At 42.4% G+C, this 24,552-nt stretch overlaps 1 protein-coding gene across 1 annotated transcript in view; it reads right to left on the bottom strand.

Annotated features, from left to right (window-relative positions):
* Positions 1-24,552, bottom strand: part of LOC121279999 (protein bassoon-like) — a 382,622-nt gene that overhangs the window by 37,521 nt on the left and 320,549 nt on the right. The window contains exons 5-7 of the mRNA XM_041191629.1: positions 14,422-14,559; positions 9,187-14,217; positions 6,997-8,676 (exon numbers count right to left, since the gene is read on the bottom strand). Coding sequence (XP_041047563.1) covers positions 6,997-8,676; positions 9,187-14,217; positions 14,422-14,559 — 6,849 coding nt within the window. The remainder of the gene's footprint in view (positions 1-6,996; positions 8,677-9,186; positions 14,218-14,421; positions 14,560-24,552) is intronic.

The following is a 24,552-nucleotide window of genomic DNA, read 5'->3' as shown; positions in this document are numbered from 1 at the left end:
CTCACCTCCTAATCCCTCAAAGGTCTCCACCAGTCATAAGGGTCAAATCAGCAAAGTGATGGAATATCCAACTCTCTGCTGGATGGATGTAGCTGCAACAGCAAGAACCTCAACACATTTAAAACAGAGCAGGACACTTGATTATTGTTCCCTGTCACTGGACTCGGTATCCAGCCTTCCATGAGCATTACATAGACAGCCGGAGAGAAACAGCGAATGTAGATCAGTTACTTCCCCCAAAAGCGAAGCAAATATACACGCCACTCATCATGTGCTATTGCAATGGGCCTTGAGGAATAGTAGAAAGAATTAGCTTTAGGAACCAATGTAGACAATCCGGAATAGAGGGGACAAATTTGACACATCCACACTGCTGTATTCACAAGCAAGGGCTTAAGGAGACTTCATTTTAGATTTTCAGATCAGCATTATTTTAATACTAGCACTAACCTGTTTAAAATAAATGCAAACTTCAGTGAACCACCTATGAACGTAGATTCTAGAGTGTAAAATGGTTGACTGTTAATATAACATCAATGACAAAGTCAAACCTCTTGACGCAGCATCATTTGGGATAGTATTACCATACAGTTGGGAATTCTCTGCTACCATGCCGATGACCCTTATTTAAGTAAGCCTGCATACTCATTCAACAGTTACACCTTTGAATTTTATTTTAATTGGAATATTTATTCTGTCAAGAGCATTGATGGGTCAGTGGATAAATGTCTTGTGAAAGGGTACTGAGCCACAATGATCAGGAAATTCCTGGATTTGATTAGTGGTCAATGCTGATTTAATTGATCTCAGGCAGGTGACTCAAGAAAAAAGAAAGTCTTTCACTTACCTAGCAATTTTCATAACCACCAGATGTCTCAAAGCACTTTATATCCAATTAAGTGGGTTCCAAAAGATAGTCACTGTTGGAATTTGGGAAACATGGCTGCTAATTTGTACTCAGCAAACTCCCACAAACAGCAAGATGATAATGACTAGCTAATCTATTCTGTGATGTTGATTGAGGGATAAATATTGGCCAGAACACAGGATAACTCCTCTCTTCTTCTATGGGATCTTATACATCCACCCGAGCAGACAACAGGGCCTCGGGTTAACATCTCTTCTGAAAGTTGGCACCTCCAATAGTGCAGCGCTCGCTCAGTACTGCACGAAAGTGTTGGCCTTGATTTCTGTGCTCAAACCCTTGATTTTGACTTAGCTTACTCTCAAACTGCAAAGTGTACAGACTTGAGCTGATTTCAAAATGAAGCAATAAGCTTGCCTACTCTCCTTTTGCTCTATGCATCATGCCAGACCCTACTTCTGGACTCCAGCTGCATTTACACTCCAACACTGCTACAAACTCAATCATGTCATTATCCAACATACACATGGTGGGGGTGGGGGCAGTGGCATTGTATGGAGCCCAAGAGAATGGGAAATACGGTGTGCAGGATGACTGAATTGGACAGGAGCCGGAATTTTGCTTTCCTGATGACGGGATGCTAGGATTAAGCCAGTGACATTTTTATGGCATCTCAGATTTCACACTGGCCCTTGGCAGATTCCTATTTGTAATATATCTGCTTGCCATGAAAACTCATTGGCATAAAACTTTTCCTACCTTCAAGATAAAGTTGCATGAGAATTTCTTGGCTGGGTGCGCATTTGTTTAAAGGTGGTGTCCTCCAGTCAGCTTTGTGCAGTTGTGTCTAAGGTCAGCAATTTTCTTTGCTGAGCTCTGTGGCATAAGGGAGGGGAACTGGAGAATTGCAGCTTCTATGGAAGCTTGGGACTGGCAAAGGAGAGTCAGGGGTGAGGGGCATGGAGTGTGTGGAGTGTGGTCAGGGGCTCAATGAGTGGAAGAGGGAAGGGCCCAGGTGTGGGTGGGTGGGTGGAATTTTAGCTGCGGACAATGGAAGGAGTTGAAAATTTCACTGCTCATCAGTTCTACGGGTGAATCCATGGATACACATGTTGTCATCTCACTGTGTGCCTTCAATTGCTGGAATATCCATGGGTCTCACATACTCAATATTCCTGCAAATTTGGGAGCAGAAGGAAAAGATGCGCCAAAGGAGGGCACTTGCCAGTTAAAAGGCTGCAATGCCAGCCCCAGAGGGGGATAGTCATTTTGCAGCCATCCAGGGAAGGCGTCATCAGAGAGGGGCACTGAAATGTGGCATGGAATTTGTGGCCGTGATGCAGAACCTCGCTTTTAGACCAGAAGGCTCTTTTATAGCCTGCCAGTAGTTGTAGCACTGTCAGCTGATGAGAGGAGACGCCTCACCAAGGAAGAGCTTTCCCCACCATGTAATTGTGTTTCCCGTGCATGCCTCTGGCGCTTTGTCTTTTCCCAAAACGAACTAATTAAAAGTCTAAGAGCAAGAGAGTGGAAGTGGTGTACAGTTCCAGTACACCATTGGGAATGGCATGCCACAGTTAAAATTCCACCCATAATTTTCATCAAGGATAGATGGATAGCAGTTAAGGAGATTGATTCTTTTAGGCTCCATTACTCAGGGGGCCAACTGAGATTCCTGGTGATTGCTATACCAGGTCATATTTTAAGAGCTATGAATTGTATGTGCAACTGATTTATTTCTTACTTATGAGACAATTTCAGTTATCTACTCACTGTTCTTTTACTTGCTGCCATGCATTGAGGTAGGCATTCTGTGACATTTCTACTTTTTGTATGAATTTGGAACTTTAAAATACAAATTTGCCAGATGGTGAGTTCTTTTTTTAAAAAATAAGCAAACGGATTTGGAATTATGTTGATACTGGTGGGCACCATCCAATTATCATGCAGTCTGAGTCCATCAGAGCATGCCCCATCCTTCAGCAAAGCCATACCTGCTTGTACAATCTATCCTTTTGTCACTGCTGCCCCATCTCCAGCCCAATCCATCCCACTCCTTACTGCTCCTGCCCCATCTCCAGCCAATCCATCCCACTCCTTACTACTCCTGCCCCACCTCAATCCGTCCCACTCCTTACTGCTACTTCCCCATCTCTAGCCAATCCATCCCACTCCTTACTGCTACTGCCCCATCTCAATCCATCACTCCTTACTGCTACTTCCCCATCTCCAGCTCAATCCGTCCCACTCCTTACTGCTACTGCCCCATCTCCAGCCCAATCTATCCCATTCCTTACTGCTTCTGCCCCCATCTCCAGCTCAATCCGTCCCACTCCTTACTGCTACTGCCCCATCTCCAGCTCAATCCGCCCCACTCCTTACTGCTACTGCCCCATCTCCAGCTCAATCCGTCCCACTCCTTACTGCTACTACCCCATCTCCAGCTCAATCCGTCCCACTCCTTACTGCTACTGCCCTAACTCCAGCTCAATCCATCCCACTCCTTACTGCTACTGCCCCATCTCCAGCCCAATCTATCCCATTCCTTACTGCTTCTGCCCCCATCTCCAGCTCAATCCGTCCCACTCCTTACTGCTACTGCCCCATCTCCAGCTCAATCCGCCCCAATCCTTACTGCTACTGCCCCATCTCCAGCCCAATCCATCCCACTCCTTACTGCTACTGCCCCATCTCCAGCTCAATCCATCCCACTCCTTATTGCTACTGCCCCATCTCCAGCCCAATCCGTCCCACTCCTTACTGCTACTGCCCCATCTCCAGCTCAATCCATCCCATTCCTGTTGCTGCTACACCAGCACTGGTCCCAGCCCTAGTCCCATCAGATCTCTGTCTAGCTTTGGACCCACATTCTTCCCACTTTATGTAAAAGGAAACATAAGACAAATAAGAACAAGGAAGTTATAAAACCCAAGTAAAAATGAACTAAAAGAAACAACTGCAAAAGATGAATCAAATTGCCTCTGCAGCAGCATACACAGCATCCAAACTAAAACGGGAAACTGGAGTCAATAACTAGCAATGAGGAATCGTATGCCATAGGAATAACTGAACATGGCTACATGAAGAACTGGACTAGAAACTGAAGTATTACCAGTTATGTCATAATCAGAAAGGGCAGAAAAGGGAGAAGGGGTGGGATTGTTGCACTAATTAGAGAAAACATAATGACAAAGGAAAAGGTACATAACTAACAGAGGATTAGAAACAAAATCCATGATTTCTTTTATCCATTCATGTGGCATGGGCATCGTTGGCAAGGCCAAAATCTATTGCCTATTCCTAATTGCCCTTGAGAAGTGGCAGAGAGCTATCTTCCTGAAACACTGCAGTCCGTGTCGTACAAGTACGCATGCAGTATTGTTAAGTCAGGTGTTGCAATATTTTAACCCAGCGAAGATGGAGGAATGGTGATATATTACTAAGTCAGAATGGTGTGTGACTTGGAAGGGAACTTGCAGGTGATGAGGTTCCCATTTTTTTTAATTCATTCATGGGATGTGGGCGCTGCTGGCTAGGCCAGCATTTATTGCCCATTCCCAACTGCCCTCGAGAATGTGGTGGTAAGCTGCCTTCTCGAACTGCTACAGTTCATGTAGTGTAGGTACACCCACAGTGCTGTTAGGGAGGAGTTCCTGGATTTTGATCCAGCCCTTGCTCTTCTAGGTGATTGAAGTCGTGGATTTAGAAACTGCCAAAAAAGACTTGGTGAGTTGTTGAGCTGCAACTTTTAGATGGTATACTGCTGCTATGGTGCATTGGTGGTGGAAGGATTGAAAGTTTACTGTAATGGAATGGCACCAATCAAGCGGGCTGCTTCGTCCTAAATGGCGTCTTGAGTGTTGTTGGAACTGACATCATCCAGGCAAGTGTAGAATACTCCATCACACTCCTGACGTGTCTTGTAGACGGTAGACAGGATCTGAGGAGTCAGGGGTGAATTACTCAATGCCAAAAACTCAGCCTCTGACCTGCTCTTATACCTACATTTCTATAGTTATATTTCTGGTCAATGGTAACCGCAGGATCCCGAGGGCAGGGAATTAGCAATGGTAAGGCATTGAATGTCAAGAGGAGGTGGTTAGACTCTCTCTTGTTGGGGGTGGTCATTGCCTGGCACTTGTGTGCCACTTTGTCAGGTATATGCCAGTGTTACAGCTGCACTAAAACAGCTTGGCTAAAAACGCTGCTATTTTTGGAGCACAGGTCTTCAGTACTACAGCAGGTTGTTAGCCCATAGCCTTTGCTTATCCAGTGCACTCGGATGTTTCTTGATATCATGCAGAGTGAACTAAATTGGCTGAAGACTGGCATCTATGATGGTGGGACCTCAGGTGGAGGCCAAGATGGGTCATATCCTGTATTATTGGGTTTTGTATTTTCTCCTCTATTTCCCTTTTCTTACCTCTTGTACAGATAAGCAACAGCATCTAAATTCAGTCCCTCGCTTAAATTTCTTTTGCTGAAGTCAGTTCTGTGCAATTCCTGATTCGGGAGGGGCTAATCACTTCAGGAGGGTAGCAAAGCTTTGGTCTGACTCTTAATTACAATGCCTTAGAAGTGACCATAATTATCCAGGAATGGTTTTGTATCACACTGAAATATGAAGAACAATTTAGCAAGCTACACAAGGTTTCGAAAGGAGGAGGCTTTCTTTTTAAGCTAAGGAATCAAGCAGAATTTATATACATAGACCTATTTGTCATGCATTTGAAGAGCCAGCAGAACTCAACATGGGTTAATATTTGGAACTCATCCACTCATTGTAGTGTATTGGGTCAAAAGCAGTCAGTACCGTTAAAATGGACTCGAAGCACATTTTCTACTTTAAAATGAAAATCAGATAATGCTAGAATAGCTTAAAACACAAAATTGTTAATGGATGGATGGAATTCATCAACATTGCAAAACATGGCTCATAATCTATTATAGGTCAGTGACACTTAGAAATGTGATAATTTTGTCAAGAAAATAGCTGCTATTTCTAAATTTGATATACCTATTCAGTTTGAGTTGCAGATTGTACATCACTCTATGGCCTAGAAAACAGAAAGATCGATGCTGGCCATAGAGTAATTCATTATAATAATTGTGATAGACTTATCAATGATTTGACTGGCATCAAACTGAGCAATATCTGGCCTTTATTCAGTATCTTCCTCTGACAGCATAGCTAATATCAAGGACTTTGTATACAGAGGGATAGACATAATTTCATCCCGTTTACTCTGTAGCATAGAATAGCCGAACACTTATCTATCATCTCATTAAACTATCACTGATAGTGGTCTCGAGCGTCAACTGAGGTCTTTGATAAATCCAGAACCACAACTGAACGGTGAATTCTGGCCACTCATTAACGGCAGGGATCAACCATTACATAGATCTTTCAATCAGTTCTATTGAAAAGAATAGTCATGAAAAGCAGCAAAATTCCTACTTGTGATTGCTCATATTAACATTTGACTCCACAACTATTAACAATTCCCTTGTGATATCAATGAGAAATAACCAAGGAAGTTAAGTGAAAAGCTGCATGGATGCTGCAATATGAAGCACTGGGCTTGCTTATATTCAACAATTGTTGAATGATGCAAGCCAAGTTCAACAATGGTATATCCCTGGTGTGTGCAAACTGTGGTCTGCAAGCGGTGACTATCTGACTCAGCTTGAGACATATTCAAATTAATGGAAAAGCTTTATAGCCTGGTAGTTGCTGCAGGTGATATTTTCCATTAGTGTACAGGCTCAATGTTTGTTTAGAGTTCCACTCTCTGGTATTTTAACAGGGATATTAGATTTCTGATTACAAGTAAAAATTTACAGATTAGAATAACAAAGGAATTTGACATAAGCATGCAAAGAGTTTACATGAAAATGGCACTTACTGTATATTCCAGGCTCTTCTGTGCCTCCCAACATATTCCTTAGTGGTCTACAAAGCCAAATGTTTAGGCATTTCAGGTATACTCAAAACCGCGATTAGAAAGACACCAAGTCAGATGGAAATTAACATTATTTTGTTGCTAAAAATATATATTTAGTAAGGTTGGATTTCTGTACCTCTAAACCCCAGAATTTCTTGAACTATCTCAATTCATGCTGTTTCATACCTGACTGCCATGCAGGCTCTGTTGATGATGATGAGCGAAAAATCTAGATTTTCCAGAATCTTCTGAGGTCGGGCTGACAGGCTTAGGGTCAGACATGGAGCGCTGCATCACTTTGATTGGCCGAGGCAAACTTTGCTGCCGTTTAGGTGACTCAGTGGTGAAATGTTTTTGCGGAGTAACGTGGGCTTTGTTTAACTTCTCACATGAAGTGAAAGATGAGTCTAAAAGCCGATGTGGGGAGAGTGGTGAGACAGGAGAGTATAGAACCTGTGGAGACTTAGGAGGCGGGCGAATCATTTGAGGCAAAGGCTCAGGTGGGAGGTGGCACTGATATCCTATTTCCAAAGGATCTGGTTTCTTTTTTTCAACTTTTGGGACAATCATAATTCCTTGCTGTCTGTTATTGGTTTGATCCAGTGGACCCGATGTTACAATCTGTATGTTAGTGGAGTAGGGATTAATGGTGGTTGGAATTGCAAACTGAGGAACAACAATGCCTTGTGACTGTCCTTCTTGTTCTGTCTGGCAAGCAAGGCTCTCTCCTTTGTAAGTTTTCTCAGGAGCAGATATGTATCTTACAATTTCCACTCGTGGGTCAGGTGTAATATGGATGGCAGGGGATACTGGCCCTAGCTCATTTGGATCTGTCTGTACAGAGCAATCATTGACTGTTTGTATGGCAATACTGGTGGTCCCCTTTGACACTTCTCGTTTGTGTTCTGTGCTTGAATCTGAGTGCTTTGAAAACCTGGAGCGGCGTCTACGAGTAGGCTGCTCCAATTCTCCATTGTCTTCATCATCTGTTTGTACACTGCAATCCACACTTCGCTTTGTTCTTCTCCGACGAGACATGTAGTAGCATTCTTCACCTTCCTCGTCATCAGTCTGTACACTACAGTCTGCTATTTTCTTAACCACATATTGATCACGTAATGATGTATCATCTCCCTCATAAGCATCCCTTAGCCTAGGCACAGAGTTTCGCTTCTTAATGACCCTATTTTCCCAGTGCTCATCAGTTCGAAGAGACAGTTCAGAATTAGATCGTTGCGGTGCTTCTATAAATCCCCTGTGATGTGGAGATAAATATGTTTCTTGAGCAGTGGTGACAGTAGGGGCACCTTCTATGTATGGCTGGTTCACAGGCCAGTACTGCCCATTCTGAGCTATAGTTCTTTGCATCTCAATTGCCATCTCTGACATAGTGTGTGGATTGATCCTACCAGAAGGATCACAAACCGCAGGGAAACTTACAGTATTTCGGACTTTCTGCTCTTCTAGCTGCTGGTGCAGTTGCTGTTGCAGCTGTTGAATCTGCTCCAGTTGCAGCCTCTGCTGCGCCAACTGCTCTCGCTGTAACACAAGCTGGGCCTGTCTCTCTTCCTGCTGTTGATGTAAAACCTGCTGCTTGATGGTCTGCAGCTCCTGAAGCTCACGTTGCACTATGATTTGCTCACTCTCCCGATGGCGCTGCAGCTCCAGGCGTTGGCGCTCCAGTTCTTCCTGCAGGCGTTGGTGCCTCAGCTTTTCCAGCTCCACGCGTTCCCGCTCAATAAGCAGAATATGATCTTGTTGCTTTCGCTGATGTTCCTCTTCTTTTTCTTCCTGCTTTCTTCTACTGGCACCAGTCCTTACAGCATCACTTTGCTGGGCTTCCTGTTGCTTTTGTTGCTGCAGTTGCTGTTGCAACAATTGCTGCAGTTGCTTTTGTAACTGCTGCTCTTTCTGCTGTTCAAGTTGCTGTTCTACTTGCTGCTTTTGCTGAAGTTGCTGTTCTTGCTGTTGCTGTTCTTGCAGTTGCTGTTGCACGTGCAGCTGTTGTTCCTTTTGCTGCTGCTGTTCCACTTCCTGCTGCTGCTGTCGCTGCTGCTGTTGCTGCTGTAATTGTTGTTGCTGCTGTAGTTGTTGTTGTTGTTGCTGCTGTAGTTGTTGTTGCTGTTGCTGCTGTAGTTGCTGCTGAAGCTGTAATTGTTGTTGGAGTTGTTGCTGGAGTTGCTGCTGTAGCTGTTGCTGCTGTTGCATGAGCCCAATATCTGCCTGCTGCTTAGACTGATTAGCATCAGGGATAAATTTCTGGGCCACAGGAGCTGGAGAACTTTGTTGAGGAGTACCACTTTGCTCCGGCCTCTGTATGGTCTGACTTGGTACAAGCTGATTTGTATTCAGGCCTGCAGTTCGAACATTACTTACGGGTGCTGTTCCGGGCTTTCCTAGGTATATAGGTGCTTCCCCCGCGGAAGATGCAGGAACAGCTGTAAATCTGTGTGGCGGCAGGTAACGGTACAGCCCAGGAGCTAAAGCAGCCATCCTCGGTGCAACTAGAGGAAGTCTGGCCAACCTGGCCAATGGCACAGCTGTGACACTGCCAGGCAGGTAGGGTCTGTAAACACCTCTCAACATTGGACGCAAGATGGAAGCTGGCTGCGTCGTAATAGGGAGAGTGGAAGCAATTGGGGTGTTGATTGTAGAGTAAATCATGCCATCAGGTGCTCTCACAGGAGCAGCTGGAGGATACATATTCCTTATGGCTCTCATGCGTACAGCTTGTGGCATATTGCCGAAGCCATGCACTGCAATACGACGCCGAGAGTCAGATAAGGTTGGATGATATATCATATCTTGTTTTATGGGTGTCAGTCCTTGTTGGTTTGACATTACACTGTTTCTTGCAAGTCCACTGCAGTGTGCATTTGGCCCAGCTGGTCCATATTGCAGGGAATCTGAACTATTTGCATATCGGTTTCCGTAATGATCCATGGAATTTAGGGCTGCACACATCCTGCTGATTTCTCGAGCAGTTGTTGCACTATAGTGGGCCAAACTAGCCTCCTGAAAATTTGGCAGATCCTCTCGCATGGAGTATGCATAATCAGAATGAATATTAGACATTGAACTATATCTTCTCATTGGTGTGGGTTGGCTGAGGATATCTGACTGTTGTCTCAAATCAGTGAAGGAACCATACTGCATTCCAAGTCCCCAGTCCCTCCCCTGATTGTAAGCTAAACTGTATGAATGTCTCATTGTACTCAGATCCACAGCTGCATCTCCTCCAGGTGGGTGATAAAGAGGTTCATCCTTCATTAAACTGTAATTAATACTAGCTTCTAACAAATTGGAGTCTGACATAGATGAATGTAGCCGCCCAGAAAATACCTGAGGGAATGTTTTATGCTCTTCATACAAATTAGAACCATCCTTGTAAGTAGCTATTGACTCTTTATATTGGTACCTGTCAACAGGTTCCTGAGTTCTGTTGTCATAGTACTTCTGAGCACTATTCCTGTCACTCTGCCGTGGATCAGTCATTACTTGATCTGGGACTTGGGTGCCAGGATTAAATGATCCCGTGCAGCTACCAGCAAAAGGGAATTTATACACAACATCACAACAAACAGCCCTTTCTGGTTTTGCTCCTGTCAAATCCAAAGCATTTGGAGGAGGATCTTGTTTTATCAGCTTTGTAACTGTGCCAGCTGCTGTTTTATCTAGTTGCACCATTACATTGTGTGCTTTCACTCCAAGCATGCTTGTTGGAGGAGCAGATGGCTTTAATTCCAGTGATGCTTCTTTGTCTACCTGTGAGGTGATAAAGCCACTGTCTTGAGGTACTGACCTAGGAATGGCACTGACATTAATGGCATTATTGAGGTTGGTCTGATTGACTAAAATGTCCACTTTACGCCCTGGAGTCATTTGGTTCGCTAAGTTAAATCTAGCAAAATGCGGTTGGAATTGACCAGTAAAGCCTGATTTTGTTGTGATTGCTGCTATACCAATATTGTTTCCACTTTCTGTTACAGTAGGGGGTTGGACCATTGATTCAAGCTGTTTTGTTTGTGTGAGACAGATTGCTGTTGCTGTGCCATGACCAAGGTCCATAAGATTCTGGAAAGGATCTCCATATATCTTTGGTACTTTGGCCTGGGAAATTAACATAGATGATGTTATTGTTATGCCCACAGTTGTAGTAGGAGCTATATTTACGTGTGGATGTTCCTGCACATTAAGATTCATGATTAATGGCTGCACAGCAGTGGACTGACGACAAGGAGTCTGGTCTGATTCAAGCGAATATTTTTTACTTTCCGTAGCTAAAGATGTCAAATCCATTCCATGGTCTGTTATGATTACAGGAGGTGATTTAGTAACTGTTCGGAGATCTACTATAGAGCTGCACGTCCTTGAAATTTCCATTGAGTTTAGATTTGAATTTTGGTATATCAATGATGCTTTGTTTAAAGATGTATTGTCTAGAGGAGCCACACCCTGACCAAGCACAGCAGAAGTTGTGACAACTGTTGAAGATATCTGTCCTCTCTGTGTTGGTTGAATCATAGATATTCTATCGGTCTGTGATGAAGTCTTGGCGTACACAGATTGTAGCTGCATCTGCTGTTGTGATGCAGCAGTCACTGGCTGAGTCCAACCATGCAAGGTCTGCTGTCGATTCAACCGAGTTGGTGAAGTGTTTGGTGATGCAGATGAATTGACTGCCAAAGGCTGGGCTGAGGTTGAAATATTTGACGCCAAAGTAATGACCATGAATGTGGAGTCGGGAGAAGATACTTGCCTGGTGAGGCGAGGTGATCTCATTGAAGTCTGAGTACCTTGAGCCGTCATTGTGGAGGGTGATGAGGTCATGGTCACATTGGAAGGCGAGATAACCCTGGTATTAGAAGTCTGTGTTGAAAATTCGGTAGTGGATTTGCCACTGGACATAGGACTTGTTGACATGTTCATTCTGGAAACCGCTCTCTGTGAAGCTGGAGAAAGAGGCTCCTCAGGGCTGGAATTTTTGAAAAAGCTTCCAGACGTTTGTGTGGATGCTCCATCGAGGTTTGATGCTCCATAGGATTCACTGAATTTCTTGCTCCCAGAGATATTATTTTGAGAGCTGTATGAGCTTCCAGGCTCTGAGGGCCTTGCTTGAATGTATCCCATACTTCGATCAATGGGACTAGATCCTGCAGAAATAGAGGATTGACTTGCTATTGCAGTGGCCACAGTCACAGCTGATCTTTTGTTGTACGTTGTGTAAGAGGCTGTAACAATATGTGAGGTGTCAACCTTTGTTCCAATAGGTGTTGCAGTCTGGCTTTGGTCCTGCACATCTCTAGTGAAATACTGGGTCACCCTAACATCAGGGATGCCTCTATTAGCATGAGTTGAAATGAAAGACATTGGTGCAGATGACTGGGTGGGGCTTGTTCCAGGTGTAAGAAGTGCATCAGTTTGCCTTGCTAGTTCTGTATAAGCACTTTGTGCATCAAGAAGCCTCTTTTCCTGAAAAGACCTCTCAAGATTTTGTAATTGGGCGTTTTGTTGTTGCAGGCGGAGCTCAAGGGATGGTGAGCGGGACAATTTGGGAGTGCGTGCAGCAGTCTCCACTGTGCTTTCATATGCTTCTGATTTCTGCAGCTCATTTTGTAAGCTTGTCTGAGATAATGCTACTTCATTGTTTGAGTAACTGTAGGCATCTGAAGACTGGTATTTATAATTATTCTGCATGTAATCATCTTGCTGGTAAGCACTGCCATAAGACATATTCTGTGAGGGCAGCTGTGTCTTTAGCATTTCAGCTTTCCTCATCATTTCCTCATAAGCTTCTTCTGCACTCTTCAATGGTTTTTGATTCATCGAAGAATTAGTTGATTTTTCAGTCGGAGAATACAAGGACATGAATGACGGGAGGTTGTATTCACTGCCTGATTTGTACAATCTACAGGTGGTTATTTCAAATCCTTCAGCTTCAGAATCCATTGTTGGCGAATACTCAGAGCAGGACGATCGATGGAGTTCTTCCATTTCTGCAGCTTGTCTCAACTCCTCTGTGGGAGAAGCATCCTCGATGGGAGAAAGATTGCTTGGTGGTGTTTTGGATCTTTCACGTCTTCTCTGTGCTCTTAACTCTTCTTTGTCTCTTTTTGCTTTACGTGCTGTGCTTCGAATACGATGCTGTTCAACCTCGCGCATTTTCTCCTGCTCTCGAAGAAGCTCTTCTTCTTCTCGTAGCTCCTCTTCCTCAGAAGAGTCCTCAATAGTTGGCAACAGAGGACCATGTGAACGATGCCTAGCCTTTCTCTGCTGTTTAACTTCTTCCAGTCTATGCCTTCGACTTGGACTACTGTCACTGTCTTCTTCCAATGAAGAAACAGAAGTCGGTGATGTGCCTGATGAAAAAGTAGGTGTTGAGGGTGGCAACGTAGATGAGTATTCACCTTTTGATTTTTCATCTGGTGACCCTGTCAAACTTTCCATCTCAAGTTCAGGTTCTCTGTCAATATTGAGATCTGTTTCATGACAAACTTCGACCCCTCTGTTGGCATAGGTATTTGTGGTGTTCAAGTCAATAGTCTTGAAGCGTCGTAGACCAGCTGGTTCTCCCACCGAGTCCTCTTCTGCAGGAGTTATAGATTCTCTGTAAGTACCATCACGTTCCTTCTGTTCTTGCCATGATTGGCTTTCTTCCTGTCCATAATTTTCCAGTGTAGTGTCTTCATAGTTGCTAATTGTATTAGGATCCAGATGTTGTTTCGAAGGGCTTTGTCTGTTGGACTCTGAATTATGTTTCTGACCCTTCTTGATACTAGTACGTTTAGCATGACTATTCAAGTCCTCATCTTCCACAGAGATGTTATCCTCTTCTGCACTCATTTCCAACAGTTGCCTTCGCATAAATTCTTCATCTGTTAATTCTGCACCCGCATGTGTGTTCTTAGCATGGCGAGGTGATATTGCACTTTTATTACTGTCTTCAACGTAGTCATGCTGCAGTTTCCTGCCAAATTCATCCAAAGACTCTAGGCTTTCTCTTCGTTCACTTTGATTCTCCAATTCAAAAGTATCTTCATCCTCCTCTTGTATATCTTCAAGCTCTTCATCTGAACTATAAGACTCCGGCGTAATCGAAAGTGAACGTGGCCTATGCCGCTGTCTCTGTTCTTCACTTAAATTCTGAGCAGTCCTTCCTCTTTTAGCCTCATCTTGAACACTTTGGGATTCCAGCAATGGCCGTACAGTGCTCTCCAACTTTGTAAACTCTGAAGGGCTCTTTGGACTCTGTTGCAGTAGACCAGACTCATTAAACTTTTGTCCCTCTTGGTGCAGCATAGTTGTAATCTCACTCTGTGAGCTAGATATGCCATCAGACGAGTAGCCTGTATCGCTTAAACTTTGTGGGCTGCGTGAGAGCTCCTGAGGATAGCCTTTACCCAATTCCTGAAAATAACAAAAAAGTTATTGTCAATAAATGGTTAAAACAATCAATAATCACACTTTTGCTACCTACATTCTACTGTGTCGCTAGTAAAAGCCTGCAAAATTTTACAGTGCCAGATAGTTCTGTGCCTTTTTGTTTAATAAGAGAAATTCCAAGAGAATTTCAGGTTCTCTGTCAATATTGAGATCTGTTTCATGACAAACTTTGACCCCTCTGTTGGCATAGGTATTTGTGGTGTTCAAGTCAATAGTCTTGAAGCATCGTAGACCAGCTGGTTCTCCCACCGAGTTCTCTTCTGCAGGAGTTATAGATTCTCTGTATGTATCATCAAGCATTTGGAACTAAAATTGCATACAAATAAATAACTAACTAGCTTACATGAAAAAAATTAGAGATTTATATAAACAATGTGAAACACAGCATTGATGCTGTACAATACTGAACAACAACATCTCAGCTTTCCAATTAGAGGTTAATCAGAGTTAGCACATGAAGTAGAAAAGCATTTTTTTTTAGAAAAAAGGTCTTGTTTGGAGTTCAAAGAGCACATTGTTCATGCCTTAATCATAGTACAAGCATGTCGTCATACATTAGAGTCTGGTGAAGGTCACATAAATGATGTTTGGTTACTGAAACACTAACAAGATCAGTACATGGTTTCAGGGGGTAAAAATCCCAACATTGTAGTGTTGCACGAAGTTTGGTTTCTTACATAAATATATACAGACACACTATTAAGTCTTTCCTGGTGTTGCTCAGAGAATCCTTTGCTTCCTGCCACAACCTGAGCCTTGTCCCTTTCATGCTGTCTTCTGAAATATGTCTTGCTCTCTATCTCCTCCCTTTTTTATCTATTCTCTGATCTCTTTCTGACTGCTCTTTAATCTGCCCACAAAAATCCTTCTCTCCTTTCTGATATCATGCACTCTCTCTCTCAATCTTTCTCATATTGTGGTCTGTCTCTTTTCTAGTCTATTAGCCCAATCTCTCTGCTCTTTCAAACTCAGCCATAGCTCTTGACGTCAGACTCTCTGGAGACCCAGTGGAGCACAGAGGTTGGCACTCAAGCAATGTGCAGCAAGGGAAGCCTGCACAGGGGAAGGGTGCCAGAGAAGTATTGGTGGGGAGGCTGAAAAAGAGACCATAACATCTAAAAAGAAATGAATTTAAAGGAAAAGCTTACATGCACAAAAGTGAAAATTGGATGAACAACAAAAGGAATTGAGCAATTAGCAGCACAATGACAACAACGGTGCGAGGATTCCAGCAATAGTATCACTATCAGATAGACTTTTTACCATTATAAACTTTAATAGCTTGTCCCCCACTGTAAGTTTCAATATGGTGATTTTCCAATAATGTTGACATCAAAATCGTGATAACAGGTAGTGCATGCCATATGTGAGACTTACTTAATAACATATGCAGGAGATGTATATTCACACCTATAGAACACTGCAGTGGTAAGATACATTGAAGCATTCACACACAATTACAAGGAATGCCAAGATTCAGACTGAACTCCCCACTCAACTTCCAATCTGGATGAAGCTGAATGCAGGTTGGGTTGAATCCTTGTAGAGGTGGGTGAGGGAGATAATGCTAGGCAACCTTATGCTCCACCCATGGAGCCGCCAAAAAGAGTACTGATGATAACATCACCAAATATTTAAAACTTATCTTGTGTGTATGTATGTTGAAAGTTTATTTTAATTGTATTGACAGTTTGGTATAAATCAACTGATGATTTTGATCTGCCATGAGATGATGGCAGATGGATGGATACTTCCAGAGAGGGAGGAGAAAGCTGTAGGACAGTCATTGCAGGCTGCGCATGCACACCACCTGATGCACTGTGGACACCGGTTATGAAATGGATGGTGCTTAACTACTATATACCTAACATTGAATAGCCCACATGCACCCAGTGCTCAGGTACATAGGGAAGACTTAGCAAAGTTCTGAAGGAATACGAGCACCCGTGGAACATTAGCCCAGGATCAGTCACATCTCCACAAGAGGATGGGTGAAGGGAGAAAAAGAAAGCCTCCTACAAATTTTGGATTTTTGCTTTGGTCAGCCAAATGTCTTAATGTACAGAAAAGATATTTATGGGTCTTCAAACTAAGTTACCGAGCAAACCTCAATACTTGTTTGTCTTTCCTGGAATGCTCTTTCATTCCCCTCAGAGTTACACCCAATTTATCTAATCCCGGGGGCTTAGGTAGAGGGTCACATGAACCTGAGCTTTGGTATCCCAAGAGTGTGCAGGGACACTTTGAGTTTAATTAACTAAAATCATGTAGCTAACTAGGACAGAGCACTTGCTACTGTTACAACTGCTGCCGACGTTATTCACTAAGCAAGCCAAATCCCAGATGGAAACTTGTTTTATTGATCATACCCTTATTCTTGTTTTGTATTTTGAAAATGAGGTGAAAACTACTGATCCCAGAAACATAGAATCCCAGTAACACTTTTAGGATTTTAAAACTAAAAGATTTATTACCAAGTAGAAAGTAAAAAACTTAAATACACAAGATTAAAATTATACCACTGAAACAGTTTTACAAAACATTCACCAAAAAAAACCCCACTTGGTCAGAACACACAAGTAAACTATTTGGCAATAGTTCCCTTATAGACTTTTAACCATGAAAATCCAGTAATATTACCCAAGGCAAAAACTGCAGCTACGTTAATAAAATATATCACAACTCATTCTCTTCCACTCTGCCGTAGAAATCCAAAGGAAATTCAGAAACAGACTGCTTTCTGAAAACAGACTTTTCCAGCTTGAAACTGGATGTTTGCTTCAAATTCACAACTTTTCTCAGCACAGAGCTGGTCTCAGGAAATCTCCCCCATACAGCCACGTCAACTCAACTAAACATTTTTCTTTAAATATTTTTTTCCCTTTCATCCTAGACTCCATTGTCCGAAGCACCTCTTTGAACTCAACTTTCCAAAATATAAAAATCTTTTATGTCTTCCTATTGCCTCCACTTTTGGGTCAGATAAAATTTAATAACCTTCCCTTGTTTACTTATGAAACCATTGTAAGTTGTAGGAGTCCTTTGTCATCTCTACCGTCCTTGTGCAATTGTAAAAATTAAGGATAAAATGCTTAAGTGTTGTGCATGTTCATGATCGCTGCATTGATATGAGCAGGCAAGTGAGGAACAGACTATTTGAATACTGCTGAAGCTTTTCCTCTTGCACTCATTGGGACAAATACAAGTATGCCAAATTTCAAATGATCACAACAATCTATACTACAGGACAAAAGATTGCTGACTGATTGGTAAGTTAATTCTAATTCGCTGAAGCGTGGCCTTGGAGAAAGCAAAGGGGAAACTATAGGGTCCCAAAGCTCTCTGGTCATTTGGAAAAGGCGCATGGCTTGAGCTTATTCCTTTTGTTTGCAGAGAATGGGTCCCTGCATATGAATATATGTTGCTTCTAGCAAGTGTAAATGAGCGACTTTATGAGCTCAACTGATTATCTTAAATTACACGTGAACATGCGAAATAGGAGCAGAAGTAACCCATTCAGCCCCTCAAGCCTACTCCTCCATTCAATAAGATCATGGCTGATCTGTTTGCATTTCAAATTCCACATTCTTATCTACCCCCGGCAACCCCTGATTCACTTGCCTAACAAGAATCCATCTACCTCCACCTTAAAAATGTTCAATAACCCTGTCTCCATTGCCTTCTAGGACAGAGAGTTCCAAAGTCGCACACCCATCTGAAAGAAAAAGTTTCTCCTCACCTCTGTCCTATAAGGACGATTGCTAATTTTAAAACAATGCCCCCTAGTTCTGGACTCAACCACAAGAGAAACAACCTTTCCCCATCCACATTGTCAAGACCATTAGGATCTTATATACTTCAATCAAGTAACTCCTCACTCTTCTAAACGCCAGTGGCAACAAGCCGACTCTGTCCAACCCTTCCACATAAGACAACCCGCTCATTCAGCTCATTCCAGATATCATTCTAGTAAACCTCCTCTGAACCACCTCCAAAGCATTTACATCCTTCCTTAAATAAGGAGACCAAAACTACACACAGTATTTGAGATATGGTCTCCCCAATGCCCTGTACAACTGAAGTGTAACCTCCTTACTTTGATGTTCAATCCCTCTCATAATAAAGGATAGCATTCCATTTGCCTTCGTGATTACTTGCTGTACTTGCATTCTAAACTTTTGTGATTCATGCGCTAGAACATCTAGATCCCTCTGCACCTTGGAATTCTGCAGTCATTCTCCATTTAAGTAATACTCTACTTTTGTGTTCTTCCTTCCCAAGTGAACAACTTTACATTTTCTCTCATTATACTCCATTTGTCAGGTCTTTGCCCACTCACTCAACCTATCTATATCCATCTGCAATCTCCTTATGTCCTCTTCCAAACATACTTTCCTACTTATCTTTGGGTCACCTGCAAATTTAACTACCATTCCTTCGCTCCCCTCATCTAAGTCATTGATGTAAATTGTAAAAAGTTGAGGCCCCAGCATAGACCCCTGCTGGACTCCATTCGTCACATATTTCCAATCAGAAAAAGACCCATTTATGTATACTCTCTGTTTTCTGCCAGCCAAATTAGTTGTTACTGTAGCTATTAACACACTCAGGATTGTTCAGCAAGTGCTGCCCAATCATGGAATCATATCTAACAGTAGACATGTTGTTTTAGTTTTGCAAGTGTGGTCTGGTTCAGTTTGGTCTGTACTTTGTCTATCATGAAGAAATTTGCTGTTTGATTTGATCAGCCAATCACTGGGATGCACAGCCCACAAACTTGGCATTGCACTGGCACTGAAATTCCTACCTGACGTTTCTCAATTGTGTGGTGGGCAGAATGGCTTTTTGGACGGATGATACCATCTTGAGTGCTCTAATAGCTGCACAAGATGAAAAGCTTAAGCAACATTTCTCTTTTTTCAGCAATATTCAAGTTCTGTATTACCAAACAATTGAAAAGTCTATTGGAGTTTGGATGCGAATAAATGGATAGATCCTAAAAATGAACTGGCAAGAAGAATAACTACCGGAAGGGTGTTTGCACTGGCACTAAGAGAAGTGATGTGATAATGATGATGAGCAAAATGACAGACTGTGGAAAATTTAACTGGGGGGTTTCAATGAAAGCTGTTAATCTGGATGAACTGATATCGGTAGATTAAAAACAGGCAAAGAAGAACATGGCTTGATGTAATGGAGTGGCCATGTGCAGCAACAGAGAATGTACAATCCACTAGTGCAATCCCACACCGGAGAAGGTACAAAGAGTAAAGTGGAAAAATCATAAAAACTGAAGAACAAAAATTCAGATCGATTGACATGGTTGGTTGGTGAGCTGGATGAGGGGGACCTGGGTGAGATTGGTTAGCCAGCAAGCAGTACTAAGGAATTAAGGCTATTATGTACATCAACAATGAGAAAGCCTTAAGTGCATGAAACAAATGGAACATAGGCTGGGATTTTCTGGACCCGTCGTGGGCGGGACCCGCCACGGGCGAGGTGGCACCCCAGCCAGAAGTCCATTGACTTGCAGCGGGACTGGACAACCCCAGCAGTGGGTGAGTGCGGAAAATCCCGCCCATAAGTGTTTAGAAAGCCACAACTCAGGAAGTTTAGGAACTAGAGTTTTCTGTGGTTCAGTTAAGATACCAAATAGCTATTTAATAGCTAAATGTGTTTGCAAATAATTGATGGATATTGCAGGTTATACTGTCTCTAGATTTAGGCTGATATAGGCATGCATGAGGAAGTGACATTGAGGCACCTTACTGGTGCACATAAAATAAATGTATTTAGTTGGAACACACAACAAATGAGGCCGATATCAACTTAATATTATAATAATTAGCAGTTTGAAATCCAATTCAAAAGAAAGCAATACAACAGTGCTCTATATTTAATCAGCACAGCATCCTTGATTCCTCTAAAGAAGAATATTATTTTGGTGGGGAGGGGGAGGCTGTGTGGACTACATTCCCTCATTATATCAAAATCATATCGCCCCCTCCCACAGTATCTGAATATGTCTCAAATTACTTTAAAGATTTGTTTCCATGAATCCCATCCCAAACATTGATCACTGTGTGAAGAAGCTGTTCTTGACAACCGCTCCAAATTGTCCTTTATCAACTTGAAACTGGGGGCCCTCCTTATCCTTTTGTTTAGGTTTACCTTGACACAATTCTTCTGATTTATCTTTTATACAAAGGTCGGTATATTTTAAACTTCTATAAAATCCCATCTCAACCTTCATTTATATCTTTCATGTGGGAAAATTTTCCGAAGCACCTCATAGAGACGTACCAGGGCTATAAAAAAAAAATGTTAGGAAGGGGACCAAAAGCTTGATCAAAGAGGTGCGTCTTACAGAGTATTAAAGGGAGGGTGGAGAGGATTTGTTGTGGAACAGGATAATAATAGCTTTTTGTATAAGCAAAGTTTAAAGGGGGGGTGGAGAATAGGAAGCCAGAAAGGAGAACATTGGCTTAGAGTCTTGAGGTCAGAAAGCGATAGAAGAGACTCTCAGCAGCGATAGTCTAAGATACAGGATATTATGGAGGTATAAGGTCAACATCCTTGGGTTACCATTGACCAGAAACTGAACTGGACTATCCATATAAGTACTGTGGCTAGGAATCCTGTAGTGAGCAACTCATCTCCTGACTCCCCAAAGCCTGTCCATCATCTACAAGGTGCATGATGCATGCTGGAATATTCTCCACTTGCCTGGATGAGTGCAGCTCCAACACTCAAGAAGCTTGACACCCATCCAGGACAAAGCAGCCCACTTGACTGGCACCCCATCCACAAACATTCACTCTCTACCACAGACGAAGTGGCTGCAGTGTGTACCATCTACAAGATGCACTGCAGGAACTCACAAAGCCTCCTAAGGTAGCACCTTCCAAACCCACAACCACTACCATCTAGAGGGACAAGGGCAGCAGACACATGGGAACACCAACAACAGGAAGTTCCCCTCCAAGCCACTCAGCATCCTGACTCAGAATATATCGCCATTCCTTCACTGTCACTGGGTCAAAATCCTGGAATTCCCTCCCTAACAGCACTGTGGGTATACCTACACCACATGCATTGCAGTGGTTCAAGAAGGCAGCTCACAACCACCTTCTCAAGGGCAATTAGGGATGCACAATAAATGCTTGCCTACTCAACGACACCCTGATCCAACGAATGAATAAGAAAAAGTAGGCAATGTTTATGGTGGAGGAGATATGGTTCAAAACCTCAACTTAGGGTCAAATTGGATGCATAGGTTATGAACAATCTGATTCAGCCTCAGGTTGTAGCTAGAGAAGCAACTTATATCAGTGATAAAGAGTTTGGTCTTTCCAATATTTAAAGGGAGGAAATTACAGCTTATCCAAGACTGAATATGGGACAAGCAGTCTGACAGCACAAAGACAGTGGAAGGAGGAGAGCTGAAGGGAAGCTATTCATGTCTTTGGATGGTGCCTCCAAGGGGGGGAAAGCATGTGGATAAAGAAAAGGAACAGGCCAAACATAGATCCTTGCAAGTTTCCAGAAGCAATAGTGCTGGAGCAGAGAAAGAACTTATTGCTAGGTATGTTTTGGTTACAATTGGGTTTTTCCACTGAGCTCGACTACAAAGTAGATGTGTTGCAGAGAGGTCAAGAAGCACACAAAAGTACAGTGCACCATGGTCACAGTCATAGAGGATGTCATCTGTGACTTTGGTTAGGGTCACTTTAGAGTTGTGCCAGTTTTAAGGTATAAAAGTATAATGGTGCTGTATGCTGTGGCATGGGGATTACTTAAAGCACTTCTGAAAAACAATAGGGTGAATGTTATTTTCACTTATAGGATAACTCAGGCATTTTTATATCAATATTCTCAGAGTCCTAGAAAAGATAAGTTAGCTTCTAAGGGATCATCTTTTCAGCGAATTCCATGTTTGAATCTCTCCATTCAGTTTTCTCTCCACATTCCTCACCATAAGGTCCTCCTCAAAATCCATCTCTATTACTAAGCACTTTGTTGACTCTGCCAATATTTTGTCCTTTGGCTTGATAACTCTTTTTGTCTGATTACACCTCTACGAAGTGCTTGGCTCAATTTTCTAAATTAAAAACGTAATATAAATGAACATTGTTTGTTGGTGTTGTACTTGCTTGCGATGGAGGGTGATTAATTAATTACTTGACTAATTGTTTTAATGCTGCTCGAGTGCTTCATTGTGATTAAATACCCACACTGTATTAAGATCTAAGGTTGCAGCTGGTGCAAGTCAACAAAGGATGTGTTGCTAAAAGTCTTGAGGTTGAAATCATTACTAATTGATAGTTTAGGAATTTCAAAGTGGGATAGTTTAGAAATTTCAAAGTGGGATACAGAACATCATCAGGTTTCTGCCAAGCTAAGGTTAAGCATACCGTGAGCTCTCAGCAGTTTCTTGAAAATTCTGTATTGACCTACTGACATGTTATATCTGTCACTGCATGTGAATAAAAAAAAGTTTTTACAGTGATACCCCTTTTGGGCATACAGAAATTGCCTTTCAGAAGTTAGGATAGGAGAGTCCACAGCTGGACAATCAATGCATTGAGAAATTCCTTGGGATTGTATCAATATTTGGAGGAAACCTTGGGATTTATCAATATTTGAAGAGGGTTCCCCAGATTGAATCAATGTTAGCAATGTGTCAATATTTAGCTGGAAATACAAAAACATTTTAACTGTGCTGGCAATAACACAACAAATGCTAAACCTTGTACTGTAGACCTCTTGTTCCTTCACTAATGTCTTTAGTCAAATTTGTGTCTTTAGACTTGGTTATAGTGAGTAATAATTTTGAATGTTACAAATTACCCTTCCCCTCAACAGTGAAGCCCACCACCATTCATAGAAATAAGTTAAAACAAGAAAACATTATTGCAGCAAACAGTTCCTCACCAAAAGAAACAGATCAGGTCTCACTGCAGCATTTATCATGGAGTTAATTCCAATTATAAACAGCTCTGTGGCCTTCTTTTTTGCAATTCACAGTGTTACGATCCCTGCTATGTAACCACTGGACAAGCCTGAGCCCAGGGTGGAACCTGGCTTGACAGGTCCTATCTTTAATTTGTTTGTTTAGATACGTGGAGAATAGCTACTGAACAGAGTCACAGGAGTCAGTTGATGGACTTTTAACAAAAGAATAAAACATTTAACAAGAAAAAGTGAACTACATTACAATACTCCTTCGTGCGCAACTATACCTTTACAGATATATAAAGAATTGTAAGGATAACACAAGTCACAAAAACTATCTTATACTCTAATTCACAGTAAGCACACAGTTCACGTAAGCCAATTGGCAACCTGTGGTCAGGCACACCACACTCTGAAACCAAGTGACAGATGCCACCCCAACCAGATGCTATGGATCTCTCCTCAACTCCCCTCAGGTGCTTGTCACACCATCAGCCAACGAGTCTAACTGAACTCCATCTTTCACATGAGGGTTTCCAATCTCCACTCTCCAAGAAATCGCTTTGGAATTTTCTCCCAAACTGACGCTTTCTCTCAAGATGCCTTCCGTAGGGGTTCACCCCCAGGGTTTCGAACTCTCCGGCAGATGTTCCTCTCTCCTGGGTCAACAAATGCTTTCAAGCTTTCCTCCACACACACTCTCTCTCATTGGCTCAGCTGTCAACAGTACACCACTGCTTCATATGCCCATAGCAAAGAGTTACAGGCCTTCAGTTCCTTCAGCTGTCTCTTTGGACCTTCTGGCTTCTCGTAAGCCTTTATCTCTTTAAGCTTGAAGCTTTTCTCTAAACCTAATTTCATTTAACAGGACTTTTTCCAGGGATCCTGTCCTTCCTTTGATTAGAAGGTCTGCTTGGAACTCTCTCCTTTTCCACTCCTCTGGATTTAGGGACTTTCTTCTTTAGCTTGGGACTTACTATTTCTCCTTTTTGCCCCAGTCTCTCTCTGGCAGTTACTTCCAACTAACTTTAACTTGAAACCGGCTATCTGTCCCTTCTGCTCAGCAGCTGTCTTCAAACTGAACTCAAAATTGCTGTCTCTTTAGTTTTTCTGTGTGTGTATGTGGCCTGCCCCTCTGGATCCCAGTTGCTAGGCAACAGCACAGCTTTTTCTACTCTTGTTTGCTTAACTTCTCTTTAGGAGCCACAAAACTTATTAGAAATACAGGCACCTTTTAAGGTGAAACTAAAACTCAATTAGTGTGGCTATTGTATTTAGTATTACATTTTTATCAGCTCCTGCTCCTTCCTGCCTCTGATCTTTGCTTAACACACAAATACAGAA

This window comes from Carcharodon carcharias, chromosome 7, assembly GCF_017639515.1.
Source record: "Carcharodon carcharias isolate sCarCar2 chromosome 7, sCarCar2.pri, whole genome shotgun sequence".
Classification (NCBI taxonomy): Eukaryota; Metazoa; Chordata; class Chondrichthyes; order Lamniformes; family Lamnidae; genus Carcharodon; species Carcharodon carcharias.
Note: the sequence above shows the minus strand (reverse complement) of the source record. Positions and strands in the feature narration are given on the sequence as shown.